This window comes from Cyprinus carpio, chromosome A11, assembly GCF_018340385.1.
Source record: "Cyprinus carpio isolate SPL01 chromosome A11, ASM1834038v1, whole genome shotgun sequence".
In the NCBI taxonomy this organism is placed as follows: Eukaryota; Metazoa; Chordata; class Actinopteri; order Cypriniformes; family Cyprinidae; genus Cyprinus; species Cyprinus carpio.
Window position 1 is genome coordinate 16,978,143 of NC_056582.1, and position 15,921 is coordinate 16,994,063.

Below are 15,921 nucleotides of genomic sequence, written 5' to 3' on the forward strand. Positions count from 1 at the left end.
AGATTTATTATATATACTTCAATATATGGACCACTAATATTCATTTTTCAGTCATCAAAGAGTCTCATTTCTATGTGTGTGTGTGTGTGTGCTGCATCCTTTTTTCTATTTTTATTAAAAAAAAGGGAAATATGCCACATGACCAAGACCAACAAGGATTCCTCCAGAGCAAAATTTTGTACACATACCAATTAAAATAGCAATAATAATAAAAATAACAAAAATATTAGAGCGACTTGTTTATATCCTAACACATTCCCATAAAAACTAAACTGTACTATTCATGATTTGTAAATGACTTAGTTATAATGTGCAGTGACGAGTCCACCAGCAGAGAGCAGAATCGCGGCTGTAGTGCATCAGCTTCGCTGTGGTGGAGCAGAGAGGAAGAGTGATGTGTGGTGCTGATGCTGATGCTGGGATCCAGACGGGCAGGGAGCATCCAGCATCCTTAGCAATGGTGGAGAGAGCTCTAAAGAGTATCCAGACGAGGGAAAAGAGGTTATGAGCCTCCAAACATAAGAAAATGAGCAGGTAATAAGCGCTTTATATTTAAATTTCGGTATAACTCGATATGGCTGGTCCTGAGATGCCAGGCCATGTCCTATTGGGGAACCGCTATCATGTTAAAACATCCTCCGCAGGAATGTAAATTAAGCAAACTGCATTCGGGATGTCTGCAAATAATATTTTTTTGGTGATTTAAAAATACTATATAAGCGTTTGTTGAAATAACACGCGCCTGTTGCACCTGGTGTTGGTTATTGACTTCAATTTTGAGATTGGAGTTCCTTTTGGATGCGCTTTTCTGTTTGGATCGGTATGTTTGCTTTTCCCTAATTAAATTAGGGTTTTGTAATCTTAGAGACCTGTCTCTAATTTTGATTTGTTGATTAATTTATGTAAGTATACAAAATGCACACTGACAACGGGTGTAGCCAGGAGGTGAAATAAATCCTACTACGGCCAAGGCACAGCTAATGAATAATAATAAGGTCGTTCTGACGTTGATTGTCAACCTTCCTGGATCGTAATTAATATTCATAAGCTAAGCGTTTCTCACAGCACGATTCGTTAGTTGACTAGCGCAGCTTCTGACTATCACCCAATCACGGAGCTATACAAGACGAACGTCACGCAACGTCATGAATATTCATCTACCAAGCGTCCTCTACAGATTGTACAGAGTCACTGCATGGGTGTTTGACGCGCTGCAGTGCGGACCAGCGCAAAGGATTCGCGACCGGACAGTTGTGTATAGTGAGAGCGGTGGCGTTTATTTACCAAAATGTATTGGATGTATCTAACTGATCTATATACTCTCTTAATTCTCTGGTTAAAGCTGTTTGCACTATGATGCCAATCGAGCGCGTTTATACGGCTAATTAGAGCACGTCACCTGCCAGATTTGTGTATTTGCTTTAACCTTGGACCTCTGTGTCATCAATATATGATGCATGATTTTTATATTAAAGGCGTGATGTTTACGATTAGATAACCAAGTGAGCTTCCAGTGGGTGTTTTGTGGTAGTCCACTGGCTTGCTGTGCATTATCAGTGTAATTGAGAAATGTTTTAAGTTACACAGCAAAGATAAATATTTTAATTTGCGTTTTTCGCTATTTATTTTAGCACCTGTGGACAGAATTTTAGCTAGATGTAGCATCAGTAACAAAATGCAAAAATCAGGGGGTTTATGATTTCAAAAACGGTCCCAGCTGATGGTTTGTGTCACTGTGAGGTCCCAAATGAAGATTTCTAAACGACGGAAAGGACTGACTTTACGTAGTCTGTGTGCCAGGTAGGGTGAGAGCATCTAAATGTATTTTAAAATAGGGAATTGCCTTTTTCTTTTTTACTAAAGCATGTGAAATAATCTGGAGTAAGGATTGCAATGAAATGTTAAATCTAATGTAAACCAGATGTTGTTATGCAGTGCTCTGTTAAATATTGTGTACATTTCCTACAAACTTTACTCCAACTCCGTGACATAAGAGAGAATGGGGTAAGATGTACCCTCCTCACAATTTTTGCATCCAAATATTTTGACAGGGTCCATCATATGTCTTCCTGTGATCGAGTCTTTGTGTGTGTGTGTGTGTTTTAGGTTTTCAAAAGTTAGTTTTTGCATGTGAAAATCAATTTTCTACATGACAGCTAAAAATAACTTTTATGTCAAACCAAATTTACAGAGTAATATATTATACTTAGTTTTTTTTATGCATTTAGGTATTTAAAATGATTTGAAAAGGGGTTTTTTTCCCCCACTTTGTATTTAATTACAATAAATAAATATTATTATTAATATAAATGAAATATTCAGAATAGTAAACCTTTGTTTTAAACCTTTCTTTAAGAAAGGGATAGTGCATTATTAATTATTTATTTTAAATACATGACTATACAAAACATGGGCCTTTTTTGAGAATTCATATTATTTCTTCTCAGCTTATTTGGAAAAACTAAAGGAACATTGGCACAGCCTACCCCTTCTCTCCCTTATGCATTTGAACACAACATTTATGCACTTATGAAAGCATTATATGTATTTACTGTCTGTCTTTTTCACCGGTCCATATGTGTCCAAGTGTGCTGTAATTTGTGTATGTATGTGTTTCCATTTCACTGTGTTGCACACCAGTATCTTTTGTGTTTTCTTCAGTTCACAGGGCGTTCGTAATGGTGATGTCTTTTCATAATTTTGCGCATCAGCTTATGATTCAATAATGCATGTATCACCTTTCTCTGGGACATTGAGTGCAAACTGACCTTTGTGACATTCATCCTTAAGGATTGAGTTTCTGTCTGACCCATGCTTGCCTTAAGATGGACGGTGAGTGTCATAATAGTCAAAAGAGGAACTGCTGACGGTTTGAGATCATCGGCCACTACTAACCGATGTGCCAAATCCTTGATAACTAGCACAGAGAAGGAAAACAAAACAGCCGTAACATCATATCAAGCGCTGCATCAGCTCAAAGTGCTTAAAACTAATTGCTTGTTAAGTATAATCCATCTCTTCTCTTGTTTTTCTGGCTTGTAGGCTGGCAAAGGAGGGTTTTGGCGTCGACTAAATTGGTCAGTTGCAAGATATTTGTCAGAGACGTAAGGTTTTTGAAGAGATTTGTGAACATGGTGAGAGAGTTACACCGTCCTTCATAGCTCCCCCCCTCCCTTCCTGGAAATGTGGCTGCACTTCACTTATCAGAGTTTGATCACAAAATGGCTGTTGACGCTTCCCTTCCCTGGGATTCAGAGGAATTTCAATTATTATTCTTTGTTAATGAAGGTGACTTGAATGAAACCCCCCCTGCTTTTCGCTCACCGTAACCTCACATCCCATGGGTCCCCTGGAATGAAACTGAAAAAAAAGCTCACATGCAGATTAGCGGGAATACAGGCCGTGCGATTGAATGCTTTAGTTGTTTCGGCAGCATTATGGCCTGTGTGCGAACAACACCTGTAAGACTGTTCGGAACCTGCTTGTTAGTTAGTCGCTTGTAAAGGAGAGGGTAGATCGCAGCTAAAGTAGAAAATATTAAGGATATCTGTCTGTCCTTTGACCTAAGGTTGATTCCATTTGTAATGGGAATGAAGCAATAGTATTTCCACATATTTGCAGACCTTTTACACTTTGGGTTGCAAAGATGTTTCTCATGCAATAAAATATATAAATAATAATAAAAAAAAAATATGGTCACAATAGAGTGCAAAAGTCTAGAACCCTCAGTAAAAAAATCCCATTCATTTTCTCCATAGGGGAATAATAACTTAAATACCTTTAAAGACAGACCTACTGTGAGCTACAAGATTGATTTGTGGTATATGCCTTTGTTGAAACCATCAGCCCACATTATTATTATTATTATTATTATAATTGTGTATAACAGTGAAATTCTTGGTGAAAACTATATTATCCCTGATTATTATTATATATGTGGTGAAACACTAATCTAACTAATGGAATATTTCATCATGTAATTTTAAAAACTGTTAAATTTTTGGAAGTGAATAAGAACACATAAAAAAGTATCTTGGTATATAAACATTATTACAGTTAAATAATTGTTTTACTGTAAATTTAATTGAAATCTGTAAAACTTAAAATGCTGCTACCATATTTTTTACAGTAAAAATCTGGCAACCACTAGCACAGTTTTTTTTTTTTTTTTTTTTTACATAAATTTCAGTTTAAAAAATTACAGTACATATTTTGCAATAAATCTTTGCATAAGTCCCTTTGGATAAAAGCGTCTGCTAAGTGATTAAATATAAAAAGTAAATGTAAAATATGTAGTTTTTTTAAATCAATCGTTTTAGAATTCTCCATAGTTTTTATTATTTTATTTTGTCATTTGCAATGCTTCGTAGGATTGTAGGATTTCTTCATTAAAGGAGTTAAGTACACAGTCTTATACCCTTTGCTATTTTGTCCGATGTTGTGGTTCATCTTATAGCTCGTCGATTTGGTTCATGGCTTATAACTCTTTAACAAAGAATTTTTTTAAATCCCTATGGGAAAAAATGAATGGAAAATATACTTCCTGAACCAAGGTCATTGAAAACATGGGCGGTCTCTGTTGCACAAATAGCAATTGACGATTGGATTTGAATGAAAAGATGGGAAAGCGAGGCATGAGATATAATGGTCAAAAACAAGTTAGATAGCTACATTCTTCTGCAATATATTCACAACAATGTAGCTAGAATAAAGAGCTCATTGATAACGGGCCACTGCAGGGTGTGGAAATGCTGGCTTAATGAACTTCAGTTGTATCTCAGTGTTCAGAAACCAACGCATAGTGATTAAACTCTTCACTGCTTACATTCTGTTGCCAACTCATGTGCATTCAGACCAAACAAACTTTCAGTGTTTTATATATTTGTAAACTGCATCATTCATCCCTGCCACTGCCTGTACGACATTCAGACTTTCATCTTCCAGTAGTTTTCCTCAAATCTCCTTGTTTGACTAAATCAAGGGTACATCAGTGCAGGTGTCAGGAACTTGGCACATGAGTTGGCAACATTACGCTCTTTCACTCTTCTTTGTTTACCTTATATCATAGTGCAGTTTGTTCCTATATTGTCTGTAGAGCACTTCTCTAAGATGCTGCACTGGAGACTGCAGTCTTTAACGGATGCTGGGCTGGGCATGAGTTAACGATTGAGCTACTGAATCTGAGCCGAGCTGGGCCCTGCATGTTTAACAAACAAAACAATGGTGCTGCATGCCAAAAAGCATGTTCTTGGGTTTTATTATGCATCTTAACCTTAGTTCTAATATGCTCTTAACCTTAGTTTAATAGAATGTAACTCTGAAATTTAACCTTGGAGTAAAGTTTCTGTGCTCTAATAAGCATTTAAAGTCTTACTTTGGTGCTGAACTTCATTTGTGCTAAAAGGCTGATGTTTAATGTAAAAGTAGGACAGTGGTATTTAAGTCTTAAAAACTGAATGATCAATAATAATTTATTATCAATCATCTGCTTTTAGAATTAGAGATGGATAGATATTGTTTTTTTTATGCCTGTTGCCATTTATATTTGTTTGTAACAGTTTTTTTTTTTTTTATTAATTGTTCTATTTGTGCTTTCTGACTCAATACTAACTAGGCTACATTGTTTAAAAATAGTAATAATAATAAAATGTCATATAATTTTTTCAATAAAGACATTAAAATATTCAGTTCGTTTTTGAAATTTTGAATGCTGTTTTTGAAAACCAGATCCCGTTGTGCTGTTTATTGGTAAACTTTAAGGTATGATAGCTTTTTTTTTTTTTTTTAAGTGTCAATATCTGTAAAAAAAAAAAAAAAAAAAAAAAAAAAAAAAATCAGTTTAACAAATTATTATATATATATATATATATATAATAATAATAATTTGTTAAACTGATTATCGATCGGTCTCTTTTTACAATGGGAGTAGTATTTGGCCTTGTTATTTTAGGGATGCACGATATACAGGTCCTTCTCAAAAAATTAGCATATTGTGATAAAAGTTCATTATTTTCCATAATGTAATGATAAAATTAAACTTTCATATATTTTAGATTCATTGCACACCAACTGAAATATTTCAGGTCATTTAATGTTTTAATACTGATGATTTTGGCATACAGCTCATGAAAACCCAAAATCCTATATCAAAAAATTAGCATATTTCATCCGACCAATAAAAGAAAAAAGTTCATTATTTAATACAAAAAAAAGTCAACCTGAAATAATTATGTTAAGTTATGCACTCAATACTTGGTCGGCAATCCTTTTGCAGAAATGACTGCTTCAATGCGGCGTGGCATAGAGGCAATCAGCCTGTGGCACTGCTGAGGTGTTATGGAGGCCCAGGTATGCTTCGATAGTGGCCTTAAGCTCATCGTTAGTGTTGGGTCTTGCGTCTCTCAACTTTCTCTTCACAATATCCCACAGATTCTCTATGGGGTTCAGGTCAGGAGAGTTGGCAGGCCAATTGAGCACAGTAATACCCATGGTCAGTAAACCATTTACCAGTGGTTTTGGCACTGTGAGCAGGTGCCAGGTCGTGCTGAAAAAAACGAAATCTTCATCTCCATAAAGCTTTTCAGCAGATGGAAGCATGAAGTGCTCCAAAATCTCCTGATAGCTAGCTGCATTGACCCTGCCCTTGATAAAACACAGTGGACCAACACCAGCAGCTGACATGGCACCCCAGACCATCACTGACTGTGGGTACTTGACACTGGACTTCAAGCATTTTGGCATTTCCTTCTCCCCAGTCTTCCTCCAGACTCTGGCACCTTGATTTCCGAATGACATGCAAAATTAGCTTTCATCCCGAAAAAAGTACTTTGGATCACTGAGCAACAGTCCAGTGCTGCTTCTCTGTAGCCCAGGTCAGGCGCTTCTGCCGCTGTTTCAGGTTCAAAAGCACACGCCTGTGCACGGTGGCTCTGGATGTTTCTACTCCAGACTCAGTCCACTGCTTCCGCAGGTCCCCCAAGGTCTGGAATCGGTCCTTCTCCACAATCTTCCTCAGGGTCCGGTCACCTCTTCTCGTTGCGCAGCGTTTTTTTGCCACACTTTTTCCTTCCCACAGACTTCCCACTGAGGTGCCTTGATACAGCACTCTGGGAACAGCCTATTCGTTCAGAAATTTCTTTCTGTGTCTTACCCTCTCGCTTGAGGGTGTCAATGATGGCCTTCTGGACAGCAGTCAGGTCCGCAGTCTTACCCATGATTGCGGTTTTTGAGTAATGAACCAGGCTGGGAGTTTTTAAAAGCCTCAGGAATCTTTTGCAGGTGTTTAGAGTTAATTAGTTGATTCAGATGATTAGGTTAATAGCTCGTTTAGAGAACCTTTTCATTATATGCTAATTTTTTGAGATAGGAATGTTGGGTTTTCATGAGCTGTATGCCAAAATCATCAGTATTAAAACAATAAAAGACCTGAAATATTTCAGTTGGTGTGCAATGAATCTAAAATATATGAAAGTTTAATTTTATCATTACATTATGGAAAATAATGAACTTTTATCACAATATGCTAATTTTTTGAGAAGGACCTGTATTGGTTATTAGCTGATGCTGGATATTCCCGGTATAATTTGTACATGTTTGTTTTCCCTATTTTAACATTAAAATTCACTCAGAGTTAACCTTTAAAAACACTCAAATAATTTAATAACACTGTTAAATTGAGCTTTAGACAATCTCAAATTGAATATCTGTTTTTTTTTAATATACTGTGTAATATAACTTTGTGATGCTCAAATTTACTTATAATATTTTAAAATGACTGATTTTAGTTTTTAGTGTTTTGTTTTTAATTTATTTAGACAAAATAGTATATAATTGTAATTAACCATTTGCCATTGACCATAATGGCTTATCCATATCAGACAGAATTTTAATGTCAGTGTGTCCCTTTTTGGTCTATCGTGGGATTTGAATAACATTGCTGTAGGGCAATAAGATAAATGTGTTAATTTTAATAAATTGTTAATGAATATTTTAGGTGTTCTGATAATGGCTTCTGTTTAAATTCTATCAGAATTGCCCAGCACACTTAATGGAACTGTTAGTATCCCCTGTTTGTACACTTCATAAGCTACTTGGCATCTATACAGTAGCATGTGGTGTTAGAAATATCCTCACAGTTTGTTCATGCAGGCTAGTGCGTGTCATTTCTTCTTCATTCACTATACATTCACTAGATTTCTAGACTTTTCTCCTCTGACTGTGGCTATTTTATTTGCGCAGGTATTTGGGTCAAAAAGTATGTGGGTCAATGGATGTGCCTAGTAGACCTTTTCTTTGTCTGCTAACAGCATAGTAACATTGAGTTCATTTTGCCTCTTGAATATGTATCAGTAAATAACTGCAGGAATAAATTGGTTTTATTTCATTACTACTTTCTTAAATCACACATTCCAAAGATAACGGCTTTCTTTGGAATGTTAGCGTTTGTTAAAGTGTGACTGGCCACTGCATGTAGAAGCCAGCTCAACTGACCAAAAGCATGATAGCAATGAATAGGTAATTTAACACATTTTGGTGGCTTTTCACAGATAAATGGATCGTTTAAGCTGGGGGCTGCCAGAGTGCTCTCAGGGTTGCAGTGCCTAGCGCCAGCTCTGCAGGACCACGCCAACATGAACGGCACTGCAGAGCAGCAGGACATTCTGCCCCCTAACTGCATGGTCAAAGAGCGATGGAAAGTGGTAGGTGTTCAGAAGATCTGTACATGACATTTGTACACACAGGGATGCCCAGTAATGCACCAAGATAAATATAACAATACAAAACATCTGCGTGTGTGCTGTGTACTTTTGCTTTTTTTGATTAGTGACCTAAAAGTAGCACAGAATCCTAAGCATTGCTCATTCATTGTCTTTTGTCATGTTTCTTTGTATTAAAAAAATAAATAAATATCTAAAATAAAATAAATGTCAAAAAATTTTGAATATTTTTCTGAGGTTTGGAATGTTAAAAAAACATAATAAATGAAAATAATTATTAAAATGAACTTCAGTTAATGAATTAGTATTATTACATTACCTTTTAAAAGCTTGGGGTAACAATTTTCTCTAAAGAAATTTACATTTTTATTTATCAAGGATGTATTAAATTGATCAAAAATGGCAATAAAGACTTTTATGTTGTTACAAAAAATCCTGTTTCAAATAAATGAATTCTGAAAATAATGTATCATGGTTTCCACAAAAATATTAAGCAGCACAACTGTTTTGATAATAATAAGAAATGTTTTTTGAGCAGCAAATCAGCCTGTTAATAAGGCTGCTAAAAATTCAGCTTTGCAATCATAGAAATAAAATACATTTTAACATATATTCACATATATATATATATATATATATATATATATATATATATATATATATATATATATATATATAATTTAAATTGTAATAATATTTCATAATATTACTGTTTTTACTATTTTTCTGTTCAAATAAATGCATCTTTGGTGAGCAGAAGAGACTTCAAAGACATTTAAAAATTCTTATTGACCCCAATCATTAATATATATAAAATTATTTAATGATACATTATTTATAAATGTAATTTATGTAATTCATTCATATATTAGTTAATATGCTATGTTGAAGATTTTCAGTAAAATGATATAAATATATATAGGTGCTTGTATAGATGAAAATATATATGTGTGTTTCAGACACATATCTTTTCTCCTGTTCTGAGTAGATTATGTAACAGTAAAACTAATGGCTCTTTTGACCCCAATCACTGGGACTGTCTTGTCATGAGACATTACAGAGAGATCAAATTCCATAAAATTCCCAGTACAAAGGAGAAGAGGATCTTCTCACATGACTGCTCAATTCCAGCTAGAGTAAATGGGCTCTAGACTTCAAGAGAGTGACATTACTGACTGTCAAATAGACAGGATGATTTATGAGTCAAACTTCTACTTTGCTTTCTCTGTTGTCTATTGGAAATGTATTAGTCTGTATTGTGAAATTTGTAACACATTTATGCAAAGCTGAGTAATGTTTGTCTGCAGTGGGCCTGCTGCACTATTGCGTATCCCAGATCAATAGATGTGCCTTCTAAATTGGTAATCAATGAAGCAAGGATTATTCATATATACACGATCATGCACATGTAGACGGGTTTATGTTACAGTGTTATTTGTTGAGTTTGTTGTTTATCTCGGGAGAGTCAAGTAAAGGTATTATTGAGGCACTTGAAATGCAGATAGTACAAAGTGCTTTTTAATGTTTCCCAAATGCATTTTTCTGAGATCATCAAGCATTGACAGCTCTTACTTTGGGAGGAAAACAACTGTTTCTCGCACTTCAGGTTTTATACTTAAAATCATTAGCAAATAAGACACACAAAAAAATGTAGATAACATCCTGTTGTGTTTTTTTTTTTTTTTTTTTATGTCCAGTTGAAGAAAATAGGTGGAGGGGGGTTCGGGGAAATCTACGAGGCATTGGACCTGCTGACTCGGGAGAATGTGGCGTTAAAAGTGGAGTCAGCTCAACAGCCCAAACAAGTCTTGAAGATGGAGGTGGCAGTTCTGAAGAAACTGCAGGGTAAGACATGCTCATCATTAGAGGTATTTCGGGACAGTATCAACATCACTTTGACATTGACAAGACATCACATTGTCCAGTAGCTGAAGACAAATTCTCCACATTGTTATTTGTGTTATGAAGTACCTTTTGAACTCTTAAAATCTGTGTTTGTTATAATTTAAAGAAGAGTTTCTATAAAATTGTACTTTCTGGAGGATGATTTGGTTAGTTAAAATGATATCACAGAGGACTCACAGGACAAAAAGTGATATTGAGGACACAGGAAAAAACCTATAAATTAATTTATATTTTAATTGTTTTAGTGTTAGTTAACAATAACGACACTGATTGACACATCTGTCAGTAGATTTCGGAAGATTTTTTTGTTGATTGGCCAAGTGAATATAGTTATCTTCGTACTTGGTAACCTTTTTTATCACTCTGACCAATAATGTAGTTTTTAAAATATTTTCATAAATGACCTGCCGGTGTGTTATGTTATTTTCTCTTTTAGGTAAAAACCATGTGTGTAAGTTCATAGGCTGTGGGCGAAATGATAAGTTCAACTATGTCGTCATGCAGCTGCAGGTAAACGATTCTATATCATAACTAGTCGCATATACAGTAACATCAAATCTCATCAACACCAATGCAAATAAGTTACCCTTAACTATATTGGTGATTATATTTCATTCAAAGACTGAGGAACATTTTATGGTAGATCACCATCACATGCTGTTTTCTCTGAAATACTGTGACTGTGTACTACTGGTGATATGGAGGTGTGAGGGCTTCAATTTCACTTTGTTATCACTCTCAGGGTAGAAACCTGGCAGATCTCAGGCGAAGTCAGCCACGTGGCACCTTTACCATGAGCACAACCCTCCGCCTGGGAAAACAGATTCTCGAATCCATAGAAGCCATTCACTCTGTTGGCTTTCTCCACCGAGACATCAAACCGGTAATGTTTAATAGCATTCCTGTAATTGCCTTCTGATTGTGTGTAGAATAATAATACAAATCATCACTGTCATTATGTTTCCTGAAGTGATTTTATTTATTAAGGATCTTTGGATTTTCTTTCCAGTCAAATTTTGCCATGGGAAGGCTGCCTTCAACATACAGGAAATGTTATATGCTAGATTTTGGGCTTGCACGACAATATACAAACACCAATGGAGAAGTCAGACCGGTATGTCACAATTTAATTCAGTATTTTTTAATATCTTTCAGTATAATTCATTGTAGATTTAATTATTTCATGGTTAATTTTGCTCATTTGCGGTATGTGTTTATAAGGGAACAAGATTCCTGCACTGCAATCAAATATGACATTTCTGCCATTCGATATTATTGATTACAATACTACTGAGATATTAAGTTGTCTTGTGACTGAACCTGAAGGTCTGGGTTTATTAAGAAGCACCTGAGATATAGTTGAGCAATAAAAAGCTTTTTTCAATGTAAGCGTGCAGGCTCGCAGAGAGACGAGCTGAAAGCTCATGAGAGGTTTACAGAGCTCTCTGATTCAGACACTGGGCTGTTTCCTTTTTTAGCTCATCACAAAGAGCTCTTCATTCGCACATATTCCTCTCTCCTCCATCTTTCACACTGTCTCTCTGTTTCACTATACATGCAGGTTTTAGTGCAGCGGTATGAATATTTAATAAGACGGCATGCATCAGTGAGCAGTGCCCCCAGGTCCATCCTGAGAGGGTGTAATATTTTCAGCCCTCTCTCTCTAGTTCAATCTCTCTACTGTATATCCCCCCCATTCTCTTTCGCCTTTCCTTTCTGCACAGCTGAGTCAGCTGTACTCATCGATTCAGGCAGGAAACTGAGCATCATGCATTTATCCATCCATATCTATCTGTCTGCCTGCCTGCTTGTCTGTCTGTCTATCGAGCTATCGATCTATTTGTCGATCTATCTATTCTAGTTCAGTGCTGCAGCATTGAAGTGGTTTGGCTGTGATTTTCTCCTGCTGTCTTCAGGAGCTGTTGTCTTTTTCTGAAGCAGACTGAAATTTTACTTTGAGCTCATTCAAAACGGGATTAAAACCAGGCTGTAATTTTACTGTGAAGAAATGTATTTGCTTTGATTTTTCATCCATTCTGTGGTGCATCACATTTATGAGATATGAATAAATCATTTCAGGTTTATAAATAGCTTTGGTGACCCTCAGAACAGTAAATGTCACCTTCTGCTGAATGCGTACAGTGTGAATGGGACAATTAAGGTCCTGAGTCATGCTGCCATGTTTGTTTATTTCTTTGTTCGTATTTGTTGATGTTATATATTTTAAATTGTACTCTGGTACTGTTTTTTTTTTTGTTGTTGTTGTTGTAATAACATTTTCTTTGGACAACATTTGAAGTGGATTGCATGGGGTCATCTGTATAATTTTGCCTGGTGCATTATTTTAGATTTTTCTTTTGTTTGACCATCTTGTCTTATTTTTGCAGTTTTCGTTTGGGGTTTTAAGTTATGACGTGCACGTATTTCTCCATCTGTTCCCTTCTCCCCCATACTCTCACCAATGGAAAGACTTTCATTGTGAGTGACTTCATGGAACTTTCATCTTCATTTTATAGCTGACCTTTCCACAATATAAAAAATAATACACAAAGTTGTGTCTAAATTTACATAGAAGTACTTGACCTATTCCTTTCATGCGTGTGGTGTGTGTATATATATATATATATATATATATATATATATATATATATATATATATATATATATATATATATATATATATAATGAAAGGAATAGGAGAGGAAAAGTAAATGTTTATTGGAATAAAATATAAATTGAATGAAATAAACTGCACACAATATTCATTCCACATATAATTTGATTTGATATAACATGTAATACATTTAATAAGCCTATTAAATAAATTCATGTCGAATAGTACTTGTGAGATTTACCTTTATGTTCAGCAAAAGTGCAGTCTTTTATAATTGCCAATAAAACAGTGAACACGACAAGAGAAAATGAACTGCATCCAAATGAAATGTCATTTGTTCTGAAACAGATGCTACTTGTCATGTCATTTAGTTAATCAAAAAGAAATTAGAGCAGGCTTGTGAGAGAGACCCATTGGGACTCATAGACACACATGCACGCACAGACACACAGGTACATTTACGTGATGGAAAGTGTTTACCTTTTGCGTTGCGTGTTCACTGTTCTGTAGGAATGGAACGCCATGTTCAGTCGCTTGGCAAAGACATGGCGCCTCTTCTTTCCGAGTGTGTTGTACACTGTTTGTCCCTCTCCTGTTGCTACTGTAATGAAAGTTGTAATGCATAAAATTATACAGTAATGCACAGTACATTTTTTTCTGATTTGTTTTGATTTACCCTAATACATAGTTCCAGTTCTACTGTAAGTACATTACAGATAACAAAAATTAAAATGCATTTATCGCTGACAGATTTTCTTAATACATTTCTGCTTTTAGCCCAGAACTGTTGCAGGATTTCGAGGGACTGTTAGATATGCATCTGTGAATGCACATAAAAACAAAGTAAGTGCTTAATTTAAGTCAACTTACTGTGAACTTATATCAAACAATGTATTTTACAGAAGATAAAATCATCTAATGCTTATTTAATAGAATTCTTGTGTTGTTTACAGGAAATGGGGCGCCATGATGACTTATGGTCATTGTTTTACATGCTGGTTGAATTTGCTGCTGGGCAGCTGCCATGGAGGAAAATCAAGGACAAGGTGCTCTGACGTTCCTCACCTGGTTGGAAATGAGTGTTTATGTCTTATGTTTTATTCAATTTGTTTATTACTTTTTTTAAAAGTTTTATTCTGTATCAGACCACCATTGTTGAAATATTCTGTTGCCATCTGCATCATTTAGGAGCAGGTGGGTCAGATCAAGGAGCGCTTTGATCATAGGATGATGCTTAAACACATGCCATCAGAGTTTAATGTCTTCCTGGAGCATGTTTTAGGCCTTGACTACTGCACCAAACCTGACTATCAGGTACCTAGACTAGAAGCACTATATTGCTCTCTTTCTCACTCTAAATATACAATATTTGCAGTGAAATGCAGTGCTTTTCTGAAATGTTCTATAACAAATATATATAACATGTAATATTTCAAAGGCAGCATTACATAAACAAATTTCATTATACAGATATGAGTGGTCTTTTGTAAGGTGTTCTCTGTGTCTGTGTCTGTGTCAGCTCCTGATGTCAGTGTTCGAGAACAGCATGAAAGAACGTATCATCACAGAGAACGAGCCATATGATTGGGAGAAAAGTGGGACGGACTCCATGATATCTGCCACCACACCGACAGCAGCGCAGCAGAACACACGGCCTACAGTGGCTATGGCTGGGTAAGAACCGCATACATGTGGGAACACATCACCAGCATGTGACTCTATCTATCTGTCTATCTATATATATCTATCTGCTGTATTCTTAAAGATCCTCTTGTACTGTAACACGTACACATGCATGGAACTTAACAAATCCCACACTAATTAACAGACAGTATCTCGGGGGGCTTTGTTACTTGTCGCACATTGTCACATAAAAGCCGTACAGATGGATGAAAGGCATGCTTACAGTCTGAAATACACACGCAACGCAGAAAAGAGACGCTGTTATATCTATTTGCAAACTGGTTTATAGATAACAAAAAACCAACTTTTGCTTACTGATAAATTTGCTGCATTTTGCAAACTGGTTTATTGGTCACAAACATCCAGTGTTTCTTGGAACATTGTAGGTAGTTTTCAGTAGGTTTGTATGTTTAGAGAGGAGAAAACTGACTTCTGATGGAAATGTCACTGACTTGTTTTAGCCATTGCTGTTCTAGAAAGGAAAAGTTGTTGTATTGCTCCAGGACATGAAGGAAATGTTACCATGAAAAAGAAAAATATCTGATGATTTTTAAAGGAGTTTCCCCTATGATGCTCTTTTTCGAAACTCTGGGTGACATTTACAGAAAATTAGTTTCCAAGTAGGATTCCCCTAATCATTTTTAAGGTCATCCAGGGTCACCCTGATTTATTATTTTTATTTTATATTGAAATTGATTGTGATCTTTTCTTTGACCTTTAGGATTATAAATGTGAACCCAATGCCAGGCGACCTTCAGAGGGAAAACACAGATGACGTTGTGCAGGACGAGCACCTAAGTGACCAGGAAAACGCCCCTCCGATTCCTTCTGGCCGGCCAGCTGATGGCAGCCTGTTACCTACGGACGCAGATGGATGGGAGGAGACAGACTTTAATCGAAACAAACTCAGGATTAACCTTGGAAAGGTGCTGCAACCAAGTAAACATAATAATCCATTTGAAGTTTTATAAATCGATTTCACTTAAATTTTCTTTGATTTTA

General features: G+C 35.8%; 1 protein-coding gene across 3 annotated transcripts in view; it reads left to right on the forward strand.

Moving 5' to 3' along the window:
- The first annotated feature begins 311 nt into the window (after window positions 1–311).
- The window catches only part of LOC109081707 (tau-tubulin kinase 1-like), a 28,510-nt gene continuing 12,900 nt past the window's right edge, over window positions 312–15,921 (forward strand). The window contains exons 1-12 of one of the 3 annotated variants that reach the window (XM_042766578.1): window positions 312–534; window positions 8,547–8,699; window positions 10,415–10,562; window positions 11,059–11,132; window positions 11,365–11,505; window positions 11,632–11,736; window positions 13,092–13,100; window positions 14,014–14,079; window positions 14,190–14,282; window positions 14,425–14,550; window positions 14,756–14,910; window positions 15,641–15,845. In XM_042766578.1, the coding sequence (XP_042622512.1) occupies window positions 8,631–8,699; window positions 10,415–10,562; window positions 11,059–11,132; window positions 11,365–11,505; window positions 11,632–11,736; window positions 13,092–13,100; window positions 14,014–14,079; window positions 14,190–14,282; window positions 14,425–14,550; window positions 14,756–14,910; window positions 15,641–15,845 (1,191 nt within the window). In that variant the 5' untranslated portion in view covers window positions 312–534; window positions 8,547–8,630. Of the gene's footprint in view, window positions 535–957; window positions 1,801–8,546; window positions 8,700–10,414; window positions 10,563–11,058; window positions 11,133–11,364; window positions 11,506–11,631; window positions 11,737–13,091; window positions 13,101–14,013; window positions 14,080–14,189; window positions 14,283–14,424; window positions 14,551–14,755; window positions 14,911–15,640; window positions 15,846–15,921 lie in introns of those variants that run through there. The other 2 variants (XM_042766579.1, XM_019096683.2) reach the window with 2 other exon arrangements.